Source organism: Dermacentor albipictus, chromosome 6 (genome assembly GCF_038994185.2).
Source record: "Dermacentor albipictus isolate Rhodes 1998 colony chromosome 6, USDA_Dalb.pri_finalv2, whole genome shotgun sequence".
Classification (NCBI taxonomy): Eukaryota; Metazoa; Arthropoda; class Arachnida; order Ixodida; family Ixodidae; genus Dermacentor; species Dermacentor albipictus.
The window spans coordinates 15,744,266-15,763,803 of record NC_091826.1 but is presented as its reverse complement, the minus strand read 5'-3'; the positions used below and the strand labels follow the sequence as shown (position 1 = coordinate 15,763,803).

Here is a 19,538-nt window from a genome sequence, read left to right as displayed (position 1 = left end):
ACAGATCTATAGTGAACTACATCCAGTACATAGTCTAATCTAGTGCACCATAACAGATCCGAGCGACAGGGGTCGCACACAGTGATCACATGACAACGCTTACGCTCTCGACCAAAATATAGTACGGTGCATGGCGCAAGCACGAGATTGTACATATTATTAGGGTCATTTGTCTTCGGCTAAAGCCCTATAATTCCCGATTTCTGTACCCCGAACAAAATTAATGAAAATTGGCTTAAACCCGATCTCTCCCCGAAGATTGCACTGTCATAAGTGATAAAGAAATGCAGGTGTTACAAAAATACGAACACTGCCCACATTTTGCGAGCAAGTGGTCAAGCAGCGTATATGATATTATTAATATTGATATGTGAATATGGTTTACGCTTCGGTTTCGGTTAACACACAAGCGAAAGCAGGCATATATTTTGGTATATTATATTCAGATCCATGTCAGCCTTGAGCGAACGAAAGGTCCTTCCTTTTCTTAGTAGCTACGTCTTTAGTAGCCTCATTTACGTGGATACCACAATGGCGCTTTGCCTGGCATTTCCTGGTCGTCGCACACATGTAAACGGCGGTGATTTCGCTAGGAAGCGAATTAACTCAGCGCTGACGTTTCTCTGCATTGCGAGTGGTAGCTGTGATGTTGAGAGGATTTTTACCCAACAACGTTACGTTCAAAGGAGGTCGGCTGCATCATCTAATTGGTAGTCTATTAAATTTGTTGCAATGGCATATGTTCGGAACCAGTAAGACAGGACAACAGACGAGGGCTTAATGCCCGACAGGTCTAGGACGGACGCATAAATGCTCCCGGTGCGTATGATAACTTACGTGAACAAAGGCTTGCAAGATGAGGAAAAGCATTACACCTCCTACGAAGCATACCCTTGTGCGCTACTTTTCGTACTTTCTTTCTTTTGCTTAAAAAGTGCAGAGAACAAAAAGAAAGATCGCTAAACCCGTCTGTATTTATTGTTTTTGTTAATATGGTTTCCTTTAACTATATTAATTCCTGATAACAGGGATTTGTAGATATGTGTTCGTCACATGATTTGCGAGCAGCTCTCTGTAATTACATGTTCCTGTGGGTGATTTCACCTGTTTAAACATTGTGGTTGTGTCCAAAAAAAAGACCATCGCTTGTTACTTGTTTTTAAAGGCTAAAAAAAAAAATCTCGAACTTTCGGCTTCCAGACAGTGAAACCCCCGATTTCTCCGCGGCTTGCCTCTTAAAAATTACCACCCGATTTTTTTATCCCCCGAATTCAATATAAAACTCGAAAACGAAGGACTCTGCGTATAATACATGATTTGACGTGGCCTTAGGTCAACAAGTTGTAGTTCTAATATATTACGTGGTTATTCTGTAGAAGGCGTCGCAGAATTAAAAAAAGAAAAACTGCGCTCTCAAAGGCTAGGAATGATACTTCTATGGCCGCACTACTTGCGTAGCGTCAACAGCGTTGCCCGCTAAGTATGGAACGGCAGTGGAAGCTTCTACGAGTGCTTGAATTCTCCGTGTTGCACCTAAGAGTGGACGACGCTGTAGATGGTATCGCTTCTCCCCTTTCTCGAAATGGAAGACGGCGAGTTTCTAGAAGCTTTACTTGTTGAATGTCATCAAAAGTGGCAGACATATCGCACAATAGCTTCATGCATCTAACTTGTTGTCCCAGCACTGAAGTACGCCAGTCTTTGGGTTCGCACCTATTTCTTTGTAATTACAAGTGCGCCCCTTTCGTGCACGGTAAGACAGCATAAAAGGACGCACTTTACCTGTCTTACAATTAAGGGCACAGGTGCGTCGCGACACATGTACATATACTGCACACTATACTCGTCACGCACCAGCATGTCAGCTTCCTACTCGGTACTTCTGCAGTGATCGTTGTTGGATTGGCTGGCCTTGCTAAAACAATACAACCGCTATGAATGACGCCGTGGTGGAGTTGCACTAGTGGGTCGATTTTGACCAGCTGAGGTTCAACGCGTGCCTAAACGCAATGAGATGTTTGGTTTGTCGTTCTAAGTCGCTCTGACAGTGCAACAAATGTCGCGGAGAGAGAGAGAGAGAGAGAAACACGCTTTAGTGATATGCTGTAGGTGTTAGCCTGGCTGTTCGCCTGACGTGCTGCTCCAGGTCTGCTCCACGTGCTGCTCCAGCTGTTCGTGTGTGTGGTGCTTTTCCATGGGTCGAGATGTGCTTTAGTGCCACAAATGTCGTGCAAAAGAGCATCTAAGTGCTATCTGCTAAGATAAGCAGGCTCCCGGTTATTCTCGTAATTGAATTATGGAGTTTTACGTGCCAAAACCACTTTCTGATTATGAGGCACGCCGTAGTGGAGGACTCCGGAAATTTCGACCGCCTGTGGTTCTTTAACATGCACCTAAATCTAAGTACGTGGGTGTTTTCGCATTTCGCCCCCATCCAAATGCGGCCGCCGTGGCCGGGATTCGATCCCGCCACCTCGTGCTCAGCAGCCTAATATCATAGCCACTGTGCAACCACGGTGGGTCGGTTATTCTCGTAATAAAGATTTAGAGGAAAGGTGTCTTTCTTGACCTTCGTGGCAATGCCAGAACGCTCTTAAACGTCAACTGGAACGCGTTACAACTGCACTGACGGTTTTGCCACCTTCCACCGCCTGAATGCGACCGCCGCGTTCTGAACATGTCTACGTCACAGCCACCGACCCACAGCGGCGGTAAACATTGTTAAACTATTGGCGCTACTTTTCTGCCTGGTGCACCCTGCACTTTGTGGCTCCACCTGTGTGCTCTGTCGCGCATGCGTTCGCTCGTGTTCGTCCCTGACAGCTGTGCTTGTGTGCGACTTCTCCCCTCCCCTTTCTCTCCCTCCCTCTCTTGCTCCTCCCCCATACAGAACTGCGATGCCGGACGAAGCACTGACGACGCCCTCAACACGGTGCCCCCGCACTTGTGAGCGGAGCGGTGGCGTTGTCGACGGCACCGGCTGTCTTGAAAGCTCGACTCGCTGCTCACTGGGAACTACGACGACGACGACGGAAAAAAAAAAAATACGGCGATTGAAACTGAAATTGTGCGCCCTGCACGAGCTACGCGACCACGAGCATTCTCAAGCCATTCTGTTCACCGAAGATCGAAACGACTCCTCTCTGGTGCGATGCGATACACGCGCCACCGCCGACCCCATACCCATTCCTGTTGTGTTCATTGCAGATCTCATTAGCACAATTAATATAAGTACTACGGGACGTGGCATGAGACGTTAGCAGCGCCTTGCAGCGTACGCGAAGGTGCGGTTTAATACATGGGAGATACCGCGCGCGTCGCACAACGCGTGCGATCAAAGTATATACAGACAGGTGCCTGTCGTGAGCGAACGAAACTTACGGTTACGCGTGGTTAACCACACGCGTGCTGCTGCTTCCGTTCCCACGAGAATTAAGGGGAAAAGTGCGTAAGAGCAGCAGGTCGATATAACTAGCGAGGAACTGTTGTGTTCAGTATTTAACAAAACCACACGCGCGGTATGGCCGTGAATCCCACGTACGGCAATAATGCGACGCAGCGAGTGATGCACTATTTTGTGCGCCCCCTTTTATTTCTTTTTCGCGTGTATTGTAAATTGAAGCTGTGGAATACCAGGCAGTGTCGGTTGCGCGCGAGCTTGTACCAAGCGGCACTTGTTTCCCTACTCGTTTATTCGCGCACGGCTCGACGATGGTGACGTCACGGCAAAATGCGGCGTTTTCTTTGCCGCTTGTGTGAACGGTCACATGGAAATGAAATATACTCCCAGCGCCTGGTGCAGATGCGTGCAACAGATGACACTCGTTGAATACTGTTACACTGTGAATGTGAAAATAGCCGGTTTCGGAGATTTTATTTACAACTGTATATTTTTATCCTGTTGGAGACTACTTTGGGCACAACTGCTCACGTTTGCCCCGCGCGCCTCATGCGCGCTGTATGTCGATCTCAAGTGCCCAGAACTTTTTGAGAGAAAATATTTAAGACGTAGTTAATTTGTTGTAGCTGCAGCCTAGTTGTTCGGTTCATGTAGCCATGGCTTTGCTTGAAGACCGCCCGCGCGCAGAGACTGTCGAGAGGGGCCGGTTACCTTCAGAACTGTAGCAGGAAGTAATAAATTTTAGATTCATGATCAAAGTATGCAGAAGTGTTGTTGCTTGCTTAGTAGAACGAAGAAACTCGAGAATGTATATTGTCGTTCATGGGTTTCGTTCTGAGACAATAAACGTTATGCTGATAGGCACCAAATTTTCTGTTGAATGACTCTTTCAAAGAATTGCAAGTGCTCAAGCTGGCCGTGCGCAGAAAGTGCGACAACGTATGTAAGCAGTGCAATACGGAAGACGCCTACGCTGTGCTGCGGCTTCGATGATTCTGGAGTTTCCATAGTTCCAAGCATCTCAACGCAACGCGGATCGGGTTTCTTTGGTGCCTGGTCACTCGTAGCAAGCCTTCACTACAGCTTGAAGGCGCGAATGATTCTTGAAGGCAACACATTCATGCGACGTGCTGATTCATTCCGCGGAGAGAGCGTGACGTGCCTGTGCGCGTCGTATCCCTCCACGTCAACTTCGCCACGTGATCATTTGTCTCGGAGCCACGTCACTCCCGCTGCGCTCAATGATTCAGCGATTTTGACGTTATGAGAGTACACACGTAACACTGCAAGAAACGGTGGGGGTGCACACGCTAAGGGCATTGCCCTCCAGGGTCATTTCCGAGCACTGAATGCTTTCGATGTTGGAGTCGCTGGATCATCGGCCCGTAGAACTCCTGTGCGAAGGGAAGCACCATGTCCTTGGCTTGGATCTTGCCGGCGAGGAGGTGTCACGTGATACGTCAGCTCAGTGCTCAGGAACGTTATGCTCGGATAAGCAGTTGCCCATTTGGAACATAGTATGCCCTTTGGAACAAGGAGGTGAGGACACACAATTCTATAACGGACACCTGAGCCATGGTTTTCACTTCTCTCTCAGTACACAAGTTCGGCTTAGAGCGAGTGAACAAATTAACTGCGCCATATGTTTAGCAGCAGTGATAGTGTCTCTGTACCTTCTGGCCCGCATGCGCAAGAGATTTGTTCAGCGCATCTGTTGTATGACTTCCTCTTGTTTTCGCTGTTTGAAAATCCGAGACATTCAGCAGTTCACGAAGAATGGATGCCCATAGAAGCAGCCCATCGGTTATGTTCTGACTGGCTGTTGCCCGTTTCTGCCTTCATCGCAGTTCGTAAACGCGCGGCGTGTAACAGCAAGTGAGCACACTGTGGTTACGCCCCTGAATGCAAAATTTGGATGACTGAATGTCGAATTTGGTTGGGATTATCTCGGGTAAGAAGGCGTGCATCAACTAAAGTGAAGTTGTCTTTAAATGCTATTGACCTAAGTTTCAAATATAAGATGTATAACAGTGATAAGAAACGAGTTAAGAAGTTTCGCTTTACTCTACATTTCACGACTCATAACTGTTCGTGAAAATTGTGTCCGCCAAAGCGCAACAACCGCCTGTGCAAGCAGATTTTGCGTAGCTTGCATTGCGCTTTTATTAAAATTATTGTTGGCTTTAACTTTGAAGACTGTACAAAACATCAGTGCCTTCACGAAAAAAACTAACATAGTAGCGCATCACATTGGTTTAACAGGCGCTCGCGTGTTCCCCCAAAACATATGTGTTTGGAAAAAATTGCTGCCTTTGAGCGCTGCAATATATACAAAACTGACTTGGTAAAAGAAAAGAAATAGAGAGGGTGCGGGATGTTATACGTTGCAGTAAACAAACCGATGCTTGGGAACGAGGCGACAAATGTAATCTGTGCTGCGGATGTTTGTCATCTGGATTTTTTTCATTCACTGATTTTGTTTGCCAGCCGCAAGAAAAAAAAAAGCTCAACTGACAAGCTGCTTGGTTCGCGTATGAAAAATTGGGAAAGCAGAAGCTATGTTTGCAGCTATACTGTCGAGCGAATAGTTTCGTTTTGCAGTGCTGTCGACAAGATGGCGGAAGGTGCTTTGTTGCGAATCGATGGATGGCGTTTCACGTGTTGAATATTGAACATTCTGAACAAGTACAGGGAAATGGAAATTGTAAATAGACAAGTAAAACTCTTGCTTGGGCTAGTTGGTTCATGCTTGAATTAGTAAAAGAAAAGTAAAGGCGCCGGTTAGTAAAGGCACCGGTCCTGTCGTTTGTGTTCTTCTCGAGTCCTGGTCTTCTGCGCCTTGCCTTTACTAATTGAAGTAAATAGACAACCAGGAGTCTTCAAAAAGAAAGTGAGAGAAACAAAGATGGTGAATTGGATGCAAAAAATGGAAACAAAAAAGGCCATTAAAATGTAATTATGGGGTTTTACGTGCCAAAACCATTTTCTAATTATGAACGAGAAGAAAGGGGGCTGACCGAGGGGCCCTATTTTTATTAATCATTTCATGAGATGCAAACAAACAAAGACACCACGGAAAACATCGGGGAAATTACTTGTAATTAATAATTGAATTAAATAAGTTATAAATTAATGACAATGAAAGTGGACGACAAAACAACTTGCCGCAGGTGGGGAACGACCCCACGTCTTCGCATTACGTGTGTGATGCTCTTTCTGATTATGAGGCACACCGTAGTGCAGGCTTCCCGAAATTTCGACCACCTGGGGTTCTTTAACGTGCTCCTAAATCTACAAACAAAGAAAATGAGCACGAACATTTACAAGAATGGGAAGAAATAAATGAGAAGATAAAATCTGTACGGTAACACAAAAGGGCAGTACCTGGCTGTTTCAGGCTCGGGCTGGTTGCCTAAGAACAAAAACATTACCACAGCAAATACTCGTAACAAGGTGAGGCATGTGTATGCTGCAGCAAAAATCTGGAGACCACTCGGCACATCCTAATGGAATGTGAAGAGATTCATTTAGTGAGAACCGTATACGTTACGTACAACTTCCAGAAGCGCTTGGATTTAAAGTGTGCTGAGACATATGAACCAGTCAGCAGTCGAGAAATAAGCGAGAGACGTTTAGAGTATTGGGGAGAAAAAAGCAGGGAAGAAATTGATACGACCGCATCGGTTGCACGCGTAGATAGTGGTACAAGGTAGGTAGGGAAGTTTTGAGGAAGCGAAAAAATATTAAGGAGGTGGTATACAAAAAACGCTAGAATGGAAAAGCATGTACAGCATGCCTGATTAACTCAAGTGGACCAGGTGACTATATCCGTTTCAAAACGGGTGCCAGTAAATCATCATCATCGTGCCATTTTGGCGTGACACGCCTTTGATGAACATTAAGGAAATCCGCAACATAACGAAAACATCAGTGCATCGCCACTTTTGCAACCAAAGGCACTGCGTGACTTTGGGGACCTCCACGAGCAGGCTGCGAATGCGCGTCCATGCCCTGATAGCACAGCAGTACGTGCCAATAGTGACGGCGCGAACATGCTTAATGTCGACGTCATTACGACTAGCATTGGAACGGTGCAGCGACACCGTGTTGCCAACAGAGACGCGTCACACATTGGGCGTGCATGCAATGGGGGGCTCTTGCGCTTCCTGGATGGATGGATGCTATGAGTGTCCCCTTGGGAAAGGGGTGGTGGGTTGCGTCACCAAGATATTGTTATTATGTTGCCTAATGTCCTACCTACGTTAAAAAAAGAAAAAAAAACACGGTGAACTCCCACAACCAAATTTTCTGACCCCCAATTGTGAACTTTGCTTTTGTACGTCTCCGTTTTTTTTTTGTCGTTTCCTTACTTTTCTTCCACCAATCTTCCAATCGCGTCTTACTAATCTCTATTGCGGACATGTTTACTTTTCCCCTGCTCTCGCTGAACCCACGGGCTTCAAGGAGGCCAGACGGGCCTAAATCGACCGCTGGGTAGTTATCTTCACATTATAATAATACACACTCCATCGTTTTCCTAGTTTTGCCGCAGCAAGCACATGCATCTCCCTGGTTGTATGTCGTTTTACAAGAGCGTGTTCTGAGGCATCATGATGCCGCTTAGAAAAGTGAAAAGCAGCCCCTTGAGTTATCATAAATTGTTTATTTCCTGATTTCGTTTGTTTCTTGAAAATATCTCAGCCTCTCTGATTTTCCGCTTCACGTTCTTTGTTGCCACGTTGCTCATCATACAGGTCGTATACTTACTGGTAAGCATCCCAGTTCTTTTCATCCACTGTGAATGTTTTTTTTCCTGTACAGGTGCCTGAACACTCTCCCAGCTCATTTGCTTTATTCTACATTCCCCAGTCGTTCTTCGTGATCAATTTTACTGTGAGCTTCCTTCACTTCAAAACTTGTTCACCTCATATCGCCCTGCACAGATTAATTTGTACCCGCCGTGGTTGCTCAGTGGCTATGGTGTTGGGCTGCTGAGCACGAGGTCGCGGGATCGAATCCCGGCCACGGCGGCCGCATTTCGATGGGGGCGAAATGCGAAAACACCCGTGTGCTTAGATTTAGGTGCACGTTAAAGAACCCCAGGTGGTCAAAATTTCCGGAGTCCTCCACTACGGCGTGCCTCATAATCAGAAAGTGGTTTTGGCACGTAAAACTCCAAATATTATTATTATTAGATTAATTTGTAGTCTTCCTACGCGATCTTTTCTGGTCACGCTGCGCCATCTGGCGCCGCCACCGCGAATTTAACACGCGTAGAGCGTGTGGGAATATGCTTTCAGAAAAAAAAAAAATGTCTGGTTATCATTACAAACGTACTGCCTAAAAAAAAGAAAAGGACAGGACAGAGCGCAGCCTTTTCATATGCAGCTCGCACGGCACATTTATAATTCTAGTATGAACCGACTGTAGCCGGCAAGAAAGTATTATTGTCTGTACGGTGGTGGTTTTATTCCGCCCAGCACCGGACATATCTTTAATGGCTTTTGTGTTATAGTGAATATCGGTAAATGCCCACTGTCGCAACCCCAGCGGTCCAATTAGGTCTAACGGTGGGGTTTCGAACCTGGTTCCTTCAGCACAACAGCACAATACTCTACCGAAAGGACAATTCACTACCCACTGATCAAAGTTGGCGGGAAAACGGTTAGATACATACGTTCACAAATAAGCAGACAGATGGTCACCGGAAAGTGCGTAAAGTATACCAAGAAACCTATAATAATAATAATAATAATAATAATAATAATAATAATAATAATAATAATAATAATAATAATAATGTAACGAGTCACAGTTCCGCCCGAAAGGCGAAGCATTGGTTGCGATAGCAAATTATTAGGCAGCTGTGCGAATAAGGTTAGTCGTTTTGTCAGCTGCATAAACTGCTGTAAACATCCGCTTGATGATTAAATTAACAAGCAGGTTGTCACGTGTGCACAGGCAAACACGGAACACACTTCACTAGCAGGTCGCGTACACTCTCTGTCGGAACGCCGGCGTGATGAAGCAGCAGCGAGCACGCGTTCGTGGCCGCCTCCCGCTTCATCGCGAACCTGCGGGTGCGCGAGGGCACAGCGCACACGAAGCCATCGGCTGTCTCCGGCCGCGGCTTACAGCCTTCGAACCCAGCGCAGGTTGCATCCAAGTCGGCTGCCGCGCTTGGCCGCCTCGGCTCATTCGGAAACTACGTGCAGCTCTTCAAGAAGACGTGATCGAAAGGGGCGCGGATACATTACACTGGATTAGAAAACACACATATGTATAGCTGATGCATATCAGTTGTGATTAGGAGGACTTCGTAGATCAGCTTCGTTGGCTTTTGTACAGGACGAGAGATAAAACGTGATTCGACGTTGGGACGTACAATTTTCCGTAGCGGATGTGTGCTATACCTAAAGGGAAATCAAACAAAACAGAACAGGGCATATATTGAAGTAACAATGGGTGCCGAGGCAAGGGACTCGCAGTCGATTAAGTGGTGCGATGGGATGAGAAAATTTCCCAGCATAGGACTCAGTCCGATGTCACAAAACAAGAGCGATTTGGAAACTTGATAGCTTTGCTGCTGACACGAAATAGGCTGATGTAATGCTGAACCCTGTCGCAGAAAACAATTAGTTGCAGCTCATTTGTCGAGCGATAACGTGACTACGATATCCGGGAAATATTTCTCTGCCATCGGGGATGCTTGTTTAGCGACGCTTAACGTTCGCTGATGGTCCACTCACGAAGACACTGCATTGGACTGATCACGGAAACATATATATATATATATATATATATATATATATATATATATATATATATATATATATATATATATATATATATATATATATATATATATATATACATATATATATATATATATATATATATATATATATATATATATATATATATATATATATATATATATATATATATATATTGTGTCGCAGACGGTCAGCGCGAAGAGGCCGAGTGATGCCACAAACCACTGGAAGCACCAGCAAAATAAGGGCACGGTCTAAAGCGCCGGCGACCTCGTGATAGGTTACGAAAAAGCGGAGTATGTAGTTATATGCAATATTCGCGAGCCAGTGACCCCAGGCTTTACCGACAATGCTTGCGTGCGTACAAGCCGTATACAGCTTAGTCATAACTGCAGTGTAAAAATTGCCTAGGACACAAGAAGAGAACCGCACACGACAAGCGCTGCGTTGTTATACGCACCTTTCCAGTGCAAAATTTATTGCTGATCCGGTTGGGTTTTGACGAGAAGCCTCCGTGCAATCGCAGCTGCCGCCGTCGGCAACCCATTCTATGACCTCCGAGAATCTTCACTGGCAACGTCTGAAGCGCCAGAGTTCCTCAAAGTCGGAATGGATTTTTGTTTCGGCAACGGAACTTTATTGCAATGTTTATATCGAGTCGACAGCCGTACAGCAGAGACGGCCATCGCATTATGACACTGCAGGAGACTGCGGAAATGCTCAAGCCGTCTTAACAGCGCGAGCGAGGAAGAGTTCGGCACGGTATAGACTATAGTTATTTCATTTGTATTTAATTTTAATTTGCGTTTCTCCTCTTCATATAAGCATTCTCTTGAGCTACCTCCTGCCGCCCGACTCCTGGCCTATAGCCCCCTTAAGGGTACAAGCCATAAAAAGAGAATCATTATCATCAACAGGAGAGCGTCCCGTTCGAAGCGGCAGCGCTGCAATCATGGCGCAGGAGCGGCGTCGGGTAACCGATAATTTCTCGGACGGCCTCATCCGATTACTGACGACTACCAGCTGCTGCATGTTGCTCGTCATCGTCACGATCAAGCTGAGCCCGCATTTCCTGTACAACGGAAGCACCCTGCTGCTGGGGGACACCGGGGAAAAGGTGTTCTTCTTCCGAGCCACGAAAGCCGCGATCATCGCCTTCCTGCTGCTAGGACTGGTCATCATAGTGACGGTGCACCACTACTGCCGTAACTACAAAGTTATCGGAACCTGGACCACCCTTGCTTGCGCCATGAGCCTGGCCATATTACCCGCCCCTTGCATCTACGTCATCTTCGAGGAGTACAACGAGCCGGCTGACATCTACTCGGTCGTCTTCGTCGCCTACAACTTCATGGCGCTCAGCGTGGTAGTGATTAGGTTAAACGGTCCGCGCCTGCTCCAGCACTGGTGCCTGACCGTCCAGTCTACCTTCATGACGCTTTTCGTGCTAATGTTCTTGCCCTTCCTTGCCCAGATGGTCATGCTGTGCCTCATACTCATTCGGAACCTGGTCGTGGCTGTGCCGACCGTCGTCGATATAATTAGGGATGGGATGGCCAAGCAGAGGAACGAAAGTGTGGAGAGCCTGCATTCGGGAATGTTACTCTCGACTTCCAGTACGGAAAGCGGCTGGGACGCCCGTGGCATCAAGCTGGGGCTGGGTGACTTCGTTGACTTCGTCTTCTACAGCGTCCTGGTGGGCTCGGTGGTGAGTTTCGGCGACTGGACCATTGTGTGCACCTACGTCGTCTGCGTTCTGGTCGGCGTCTGCGCCACGATTTTCGTGCCTGTCGTGCTGGCCGTCATGTGGGAAGGCGTGCCGTCGCTTCCCGTGTCGACATTGTTGGGCCTATCTTTCGTCGAATCTCACAAGGTCATCGGGAAGCCTGCGAACGAACTGTGCGTCTCACAAGTACTCATATGAAGCCACGAGCCTCCACCACGCGCCGCACAGCATTCGACACACTGAGCAAAATAAATGGTGTGTTACGCTGAATTAACAAAACGGTCATCGCGATTCCGGCCAATAAAAAGAAGTGTATTTGACCTCTTTTATGATTGTCAATTTGAACTGATAATTATAATGCGCTAGCACAGCAGCGATAAGCGCGATGTTCGCACTGTATCGTGTTTGACTTCGGCAATAAAAAAATTTTGGAGGACGCTTGAGCTTCGCCTTTAAGAGGGCAACGCGATAGCATTCAAAGATCCTTCACGCTTCTCACGCTTCCCGGCCACTGCAGCTTATGTAACCGTAATGTTTACCGGGAAACGCTGGCCTCGAACGCTATACAGGAAGGCGTACTTTGTGGTTCTTCTTTTTTTCTTTTTTTGATGGTGCGCAAGGAACCGAGAGGGCAAAGAGAGACCTCAAACGGCAGCTGGAAAACGCTATCGCGTTAAAAGGGGATTGTGTTTCTCGTAATTGAGTTTTCTCGTATATTCAAATTACAACCCGACGCTATCATTCCTGCAGGTTGTGCGTAAGTCGTACTTTACTTTTCTTCTGACTCATTTTATTTTGATAAAGTCAATTAGTTAAGTTACTACTTTGCGCTACAGGGAGAGCCTGCGTGGTTTGGTATGCGTGGTTCGCTAAGACTATTCCCAAAACGACGGTCGGCGGGGGACGCCGACGCCGGGTTTCCTGCGGCACGGGGCCCTTGACGCTATCGCGTTAATAAATGCATTTGGCAATCAGATTTTCACCACGGATATGAAGGGCTCATGCAACCGTCACGTCCTTGGGAGAAGGGGGAGTAGCAGCACTCGATGTACTGGTTGCACTTTTCGGTGTGATAGTGGTCATCCTAGATCCCTCGGTAATGGTATTCCTTGTTGAACTAGGCGCCATAGACCTTGATGATAGCTGAAATGGGCAGTAATTAATGTCACTCAGCTTGTTTACTATATCAAAGTAGCTATGCAAAAGGTTACACTTGAAAGTCTACGCTATATTAGCTTAAAATGACGAAGTACTTATTCAGACTGTGGTTTCAAATTGTGGTTTCAAAATTGCGATAGCAATTATAAGGACACTCCAGCCAAATTTCTACTATCGTCTTCGCCGTGATGTTCTTCATCAAGTCCTAGTGCGATAAGATTGCGGCCGCGCACCGTATGCTGCAGCTGCGCGTGACTGTGTGCGATGTGAGCCGAGAAGGAGAGTGGCTTGATATCGCGCGCGCAAGGGAGGGAGGCGTGGAGGAAGTGTGCCGGCCGTCTTCCGTTGCGCTCAATGCAGCATGAAGGGGGTGGGGGGCTGCATTCTACGCCGGGGCCACGGCTGCGTATGGCGCGGCCGCACGCGCCCTATCTTGCAAGCAGTCTGCGATGGGTACAAAGTCTACGCGCGCCGATGACTGATGGCTTCGTGCGCCCTTTGTTTTCGCCGCTTAGTTCGCGTTGAAGCGAGAGACAGCACGAAGGGCAGTTCGGCTCGTTTCTGCTGCCGTGCTCACTGCAGCGTTCTGAGATCGGGTGTCCGACTTCATCAAGTGAGATGTGTTCATGTTTGCTTGCGGACGCGTGACACCATGCATGTTAATTTAGTTAGTAAGCGAATGTTGTTTGCAGGTTTATGCGGTCGATAAAACTTGTCCTTACTTCGTATAGATGCATAATAATTTGCTATCGGAATCGATGCTTCGCCTTTCCAGCGAAACTGCGACTTTTCTTTAAAAGGCTAATTGAATCTTAGACTGGCTTAAAGTAGAACGTATGGTTTATTTATGTCGATAGAAATTCAACTAGACGCAAGGATACGCCGTCAAAATCTATGACGTCACTGCGAGCTGTTGCGGGTAGTTCAACGCAGCTTCGCCCCAAGTCCTTCATTTTTGCTTCTTTTTAGGCTTGCCCAATTTACTTTCGCGGTAAGAGTGCCAATTTGTGTATAAGGGTAAGTTACTAATACAACCCAGATTACGTTTGCCCTTAGTTCTTCCTTAGGTAGAATACAATGAACGTTTAGTGGAGAATAAGATGGACGAGTGGACTAGAGGCAGTCCACTCATCCGTCAACTCGAAGGAGCCACCCGGGGTCTGCGCTGATGTCGCAGGTGGCGAGCAGCCATTGAGGCAGCGATGGCGCTGCGGCGGTGCCCGAGTGCCACGGCGTGTTGGCGGGCTGCGGTGATCGCTTGGCGTCCGGAATGGTCAGCAAGTTGAAGGGAGGTCACGGCCCGGTAGGTGCCGTGAGGTCCAGTCTGCGTGGGGAACAGACTGCGATAATAAAAGGAAACGATAGTTCTGGCACTGTTAGAGCAAATACGAAGCACCGACGATATGTCCGAGGTGTGAGGGCACTGTGCAGATGAAGCGGCAACGTCCAGTAAGTCCTGGAAATTTTGTACACGTAAGCACAGTTCCCCCCAGGCGTATGTAAATTGCCCTCAGTACGTCAGTCGACCAAACTGCTCGTTGATGAAATATGTGTAGCTCTTTATGAAGACGCGATGTTGACGAACACGATGTATCGCTGCCGATTACAAACTGAACGGGTGGAATTTGATATTAAGAAGTTTAAGGAACTTTTGCCATTCGCTACAGGCGTAGAGCCTTTCTTTCTAATTTGTGGGCAGGATATAAATATATGTTATAATGTGATGCTGGGCTGATTATCCGTAGTAGATGCGCGCCATAGGAAAATTAAACCAAACACAACATCTATTAAGATAACCGTGGGTGCCAAGGCAAAGTACTTGAAGTCGATTAAGTGCTGTGACGGGACGAGGAAAGAGGCACTTGGATGACACAAGACAAGAGAAATTTAGAGATGTCTGGGAGAGCCATTTGCCATCCTGTGGACATAAAATGGGCTAATGGTAATGACGATTTCTGCCCCAGAAAACTCATAGTGGCAGCTCATTATTGGAGCAGGGATTTTCTTTCCTGCAGATATTTGTGTGGCTCACATTTCTAAAAATCTGTTAAATATGCTGTACGCGTACACACTTCAGTAGGTTTGCTTTTTAATTAGTGGATTTACACATGTTTCATTAGCACATGGATCTTGTACGAAAAGCTGATGACCTTGCATTGTTTTTCGTTCACAATGAAGATGCATCGAAACTGTTGTAACACTTGTTTGTTTTATCAATTCTGCTTTAGTGTGGCTACTGTCATCCCTGGTTTTCTTCGTACTTGTACTTTTGCGCCGGAACTCCACAATAAAATGAGGAACCGTCATTTAACTCAAACGAAGCAATTACGGTGGAAAAACAATTTTACCATATTTTTTCATGACACGCGTTCCCAGAAAAGATATATGGCCAGAGAGCACCGAAAAATTATTACACTCGCTCGCGCCTTTGGATAACATTTTTCCTATTTCGGCTGCCATCCGGCCCCATTCAGTGAAACTCATTGAGACTATAGTAGTCACGTATTGCCTGTGAGTGCACTCAATAGAGAATTCGCTGATCAATGAGTGGTTTTCGTACTATGTTATGTAATAATGTTGGAAGCTGAACGTACTCTTTTGCCAAGAGTCCCAACGTAAATGATTGATGAAAGTCATTACGTCTTTTATCTAAGCTACTAGGAAACGTCAAAACATGGATGTTTTCAGCTCGGAGCTCGGCAAGACATCTAGCACAATTGACACGTTCCCGAGTGATTACGCAGAAGGTAATGTAATTACATTGCACTGAAAGTGCTAATGAACCTAAAACATTACCACAAAAAAAAAATAAGAGAGAGACTGATGAGCGTATAACAGTAACCCTAATTAATGCAGCGTCTGAAAGTGGGTACCAGTATTACTTGGAAAAATAATTTATATCCCGGGCTTCTTATACGCGGCCCTACTACGCCGGTGCCCGCAAGCAGCTTTTGGACGAGGCCTAATGAGCTCGGAAGGATTGATATGCGACATTGCTGTGTCTTCTGAAGTGCTGGAAATGTACCGTGCCTTTCACGCATTGTCGGTGACAAACGCTGATGCAATGGTTTGTTGAGCCGCACAGGCATCGTGCGATGCGTTTGTATACGGGCAGCGGAATCCGGCTGAAGTAAGCAATGAGCGCGTCACCACGTGATCAAACATAGCGGCGCCGGCGGGAGCGCTGTGAATGGGTCTGTAGAAGAACGACAGCGAAATATATGGGCAAGGTACCGAGGTAAAGCACCGGCGAGTACTTGATAAGTTGTGAAAACCAAGCAGCTATGTACAATAAGTTCTGGTATCGACGATCGGGTATGCGCGAGCCGTATACAGCTTAGCCATTGCTGCAGGGCAAAAATGACGAAGGACACAATAAGAAAACCGCATACGACAAGCGCTGCGTTATTCTGTCACATGCAGATTTTTCAATGTAAAATTGATTCCTCCGCCGCTTCACTTGTGACGAGAAGCTTCCGTGCTATCGCAGCTGCCGAGGGTAGCGATGCCTTCTATGACCTTCGAGACCCGTCGCCGAAGGGGATGTCAGGCGCCACAAGCTGCCCAAGTGCTGCATGAAATTTTGCTTCTGCAACGAAAGCGAAGAGACATACAAGGAGCAGTGTTTCGTGCATTACGTATTCGACGCATACAACTGAATTTATGTATATATCGACTCGAACATGTATCGCATTTTGATGCTGCGCAAATTGCGCAAATGCTCGCGCAGTCTTACCAAGGCGATCCATAGAAAGAAGAGTCCAGGGCGATATAGAGGAAAGCGTGCGTATTATCTGTGGCCTAGCCCCAACGGTATGTTTATGCCATTAAATAAGGGATCATAATCACCACCATCATCAAGGTCAAACCTCCAGAGCGTGTTGCGCCTTTCACCTGTCTTAACATTCAACCTACACTTATACCTCCTGCTGCCCGATTCTTGACCTATCCCCCTTAGTAGGTACGAGCCATGACAGAGGTGCATCATCATCATCATAACTGACGAACAAGAACGAAGCTGCAGTCATGGCGCAGGAACGGCCGAGGATACCTGCGAACCTCCCCTGGGAGGTGCTGGACCATTTGCTGACGCACGGCGTCCGTTTACTGACGGCCATCAGCTGTTGCATTCTGCTCGTCATCATCACGATCAAGCTGAGCCCTCGCTTCCTTTTCAGCGGAGGCATCAGGCTGGGTGTCACGTCGCTGCCCGACAATGAGGAGCAGGCGTCCTTCACGCGAGCCATGAACGCCGCGGCCAACGCGTTCCTGTTTCTCGGAATGATCATCACGGTGACGGTGCTCGTTGTGACGCTCTTCTACTACCGCTACTACACCGTCATCGGAGCCTGGATCACCCTCGCCTGCGCCATGATGCTGGTCTTGTCGCCCGTCACCTACGTCTACACCTTATTCAAGAAGTACAACGTGCCGGCTGACATCATCTCGGTCGGCTTATTCGTCTACAACTTCATGGCGCTCGGCGTGGTCGTCATTCGGTGGAAGGGCCCGCTCCTGCTGCAGCAGTTCTACCTGGTCGTCGAATCTGCCTTCATATCGATCTTTCTGCTCGTGTTCCTGCCCGCCTGGACCCTGTGGGTCGTGCTGTGCCTCATACCCATCTGGGACCTGGTCGCCGTGCTGTCCCACGTCGGGCCACTCAGAATCCTCGTTAAGACATTGACTGAGAGGAAAGAGGATCTACAGGCCGGAATGGTCTTCTCGACTTCCAGTACGGAAAGCGGCCCGGACGCCCGTGGCCTCAAGATGGGGCTCGGCGACTTTGTATTCTACAGCGTCCTGGTGGGCAAGGTGTCGACGTTCGGCGACTGGGCCATTGTGTGCGCTTGCTTCGTCGGCATCCTGGTCGGCGTATGCGCCACGCTGTTCGTGTTGGCCGTCAAGCGGACTGCGCTGCCGGCGCTTCCCGTGTCGATGGCGTTCGGCCTGACTTTCGCCGCCTTCCACAAGGTCATCCGAAACTTTATGAATGAACTGTACGTATCGCAAGCGTTCATATGACGCCTCGAATTCCGACACGAGCCGCACAAGACTCCACAAACCGAGCAGAAAGGGTGCGTTATGCTAAATTGAAGAACTGTCATCGCAGCTTCCGGTCTGGAGAGAAAGTCAACAAAAATTAAACGACGAGTATTTGCGTCCTCTATTAAGATTGGTTGAATTGATAATACGAAAGCGCTCAGCATGGCACCGACAAGTGCGGTGTTCGCGCTGTATGTTACTTTAGAGAAAAAACATGACTTTGGCAATTCAAAAATTGGCAACCAAATCTCAACCTGGGATCCGAAATGGTCATAACAACCTTGACTTATGTCCTTGGAAAAGGTGGAGTAGTAGCACTCTTTGCGGTCGCAATGACTATTGTGTATTTGATACTGGTCGACCCTACTTATCACGACGCCATACACTTGGGGATGGCTGAAAGGGGCCGGTGCAGTAATTACATATTCAACTCGCATAGCTATCAAAGTTGTACCGCTACGCAAGGTCTAAAACAAAGAAAACAATTAACGCTTATTAATTAGGAGTACACGTATTTTTCTTTAGATTAGTCAAGTGGAGTTTCGAATCGAGGTATTCGATTCGTGAATTTGTTATTCGGTTTCTTTAAATATTTGAATATGGTCACTGTTGGGCTACGATTGTTTAATCATGTCTGCCCTTTTCAGAGGAGCTCAAGCATACCATGTCATGATCGTGTCCAAGTGCCAGTTGAAAGGGAACCAGAAACTATGGTGGGGCTACATTTTATTTACTCATTTACGAGCTCGATATCAGATTTCAAGTGGCTATCTGTGTTATGTATTGAAACAAAAAATAACTCCTTTCTACTGTCTTCTCTCTCAATGCCTGCTATATTTATATGGTGCGGGCTGGGGTCTTTTATATTATTAATCTATATGCTTCAAAATAAAAAAAAATATAAATGTCTTCTCTCTCGCTGCTTTTTATTTCTTGCATAAAGATTAACATTGTATTGGGTATTTAGTCGATATTTGAAGTTGGGGTATCTTCGTACCTTCGCACTCGTTTTCAAAATTTTCGCTATGCAAGCACCCATAAGTATTTCGCTTACTGCCCTGCTTGCACGTTTCACATACGTCCTTTCGGATAGGCCAATCTGCATTGAAACGATTCTAATATACGCTGTGCATCCTAAAAAGGAAAGAAAGATAACTATTTGACTGGTGGTGTACTCTTCCCAAGAATAATTGGAACCAATTTTCTCAAAAAAATCTTGGCAGTACCAGCGGATTTTATGCCAGCCATGATATAAGAAGTATAACAATATGCAAAACAGCTCCAAAGACGACAATGGAAGGAATTATGCACGGAGATGGATCAACAACTTAGTACGAGCAAGACGTGGAGGTTACTCAAATATCTCCTTAACCCAGAGGAAACAAGAACGGCGCACAGGCAAAACATGCACAATATCCTATAGGCGTATAAAGGA

At 46.8% G+C, this 19,538-nt stretch overlaps 3 protein-coding genes across 5 annotated transcripts in view; all 3 read left to right on the top strand.

Annotated features, from left to right (window-relative positions):
* Pfrx (6-phosphofructo-2-kinase/fructose-2,6-biphosphatase) overlaps positions 1 to 4,161 on the top strand; it is a 155,787-nt gene extending 151,626 nt beyond the window's left edge. For all 3 annotated transcript variants that reach the window (XR_010569864.2, XR_010569863.2, XM_065452775.2), the window contains one exon: positions 2,891 to 4,161. Coding sequence is in view for 1 of the 3 variants with exons in the window: in XM_065452775.2 (XP_065308847.1) it covers positions 2,891 to 2,950 (60 nt within the window). In the remaining 2 variants the exon portion in view is untranslated. The remainder of the gene's footprint in view (positions 1 to 2,890) is intronic.
* A 6,967-nt stretch (positions 4,162 to 11,128) lies between these two features.
* On the top strand, positions 11,129 to 12,100 carry LOC135919027 (presenilin-2-like). Its single transcript, XM_065452765.1, has one exon. It carries the CDS (start codon positions 11,129 to 11,131, stop codon positions 12,098 to 12,100), a length of 972 nt encoding a protein of 323 aa, XP_065308837.1.
* Positions 12,101 to 13,654: 1,554 nt separating this feature from the next.
* LOC135919023 (presenilin-1-like) lies at positions 13,655 to 19,012 on the top strand. The gene is made up of 2 exons (XM_065452761.2): positions 13,655 to 13,673; positions 17,085 to 19,012. Exon 2 carries the CDS (start codon positions 17,087 to 17,089, stop codon positions 18,080 to 18,082), a length of 996 nt encoding a protein of 331 aa, XP_065308833.1. The 5' UTR covers positions 13,655 to 13,673; positions 17,085 to 17,086; the 3' UTR covers positions 18,083 to 19,012.
* The last annotated feature ends 526 nt before the right edge of the window (positions 19,013 to 19,538 follow it).

Coding starts and splice junctions, on each gene's coding strand:
- LOC135919027 (XM_065452765.1), top strand. CDS start 11,129: ATGGCGCAGGAGCGGCGTCGGGTAACCGATAATTTCTCGGACGGCCTC.
- LOC135919023 (XM_065452761.2), top strand. CDS start 17,087: ATGGCGCAGGAACGGCCGAGGATACCTGCGAACCTCCCCTGGGAGGTG.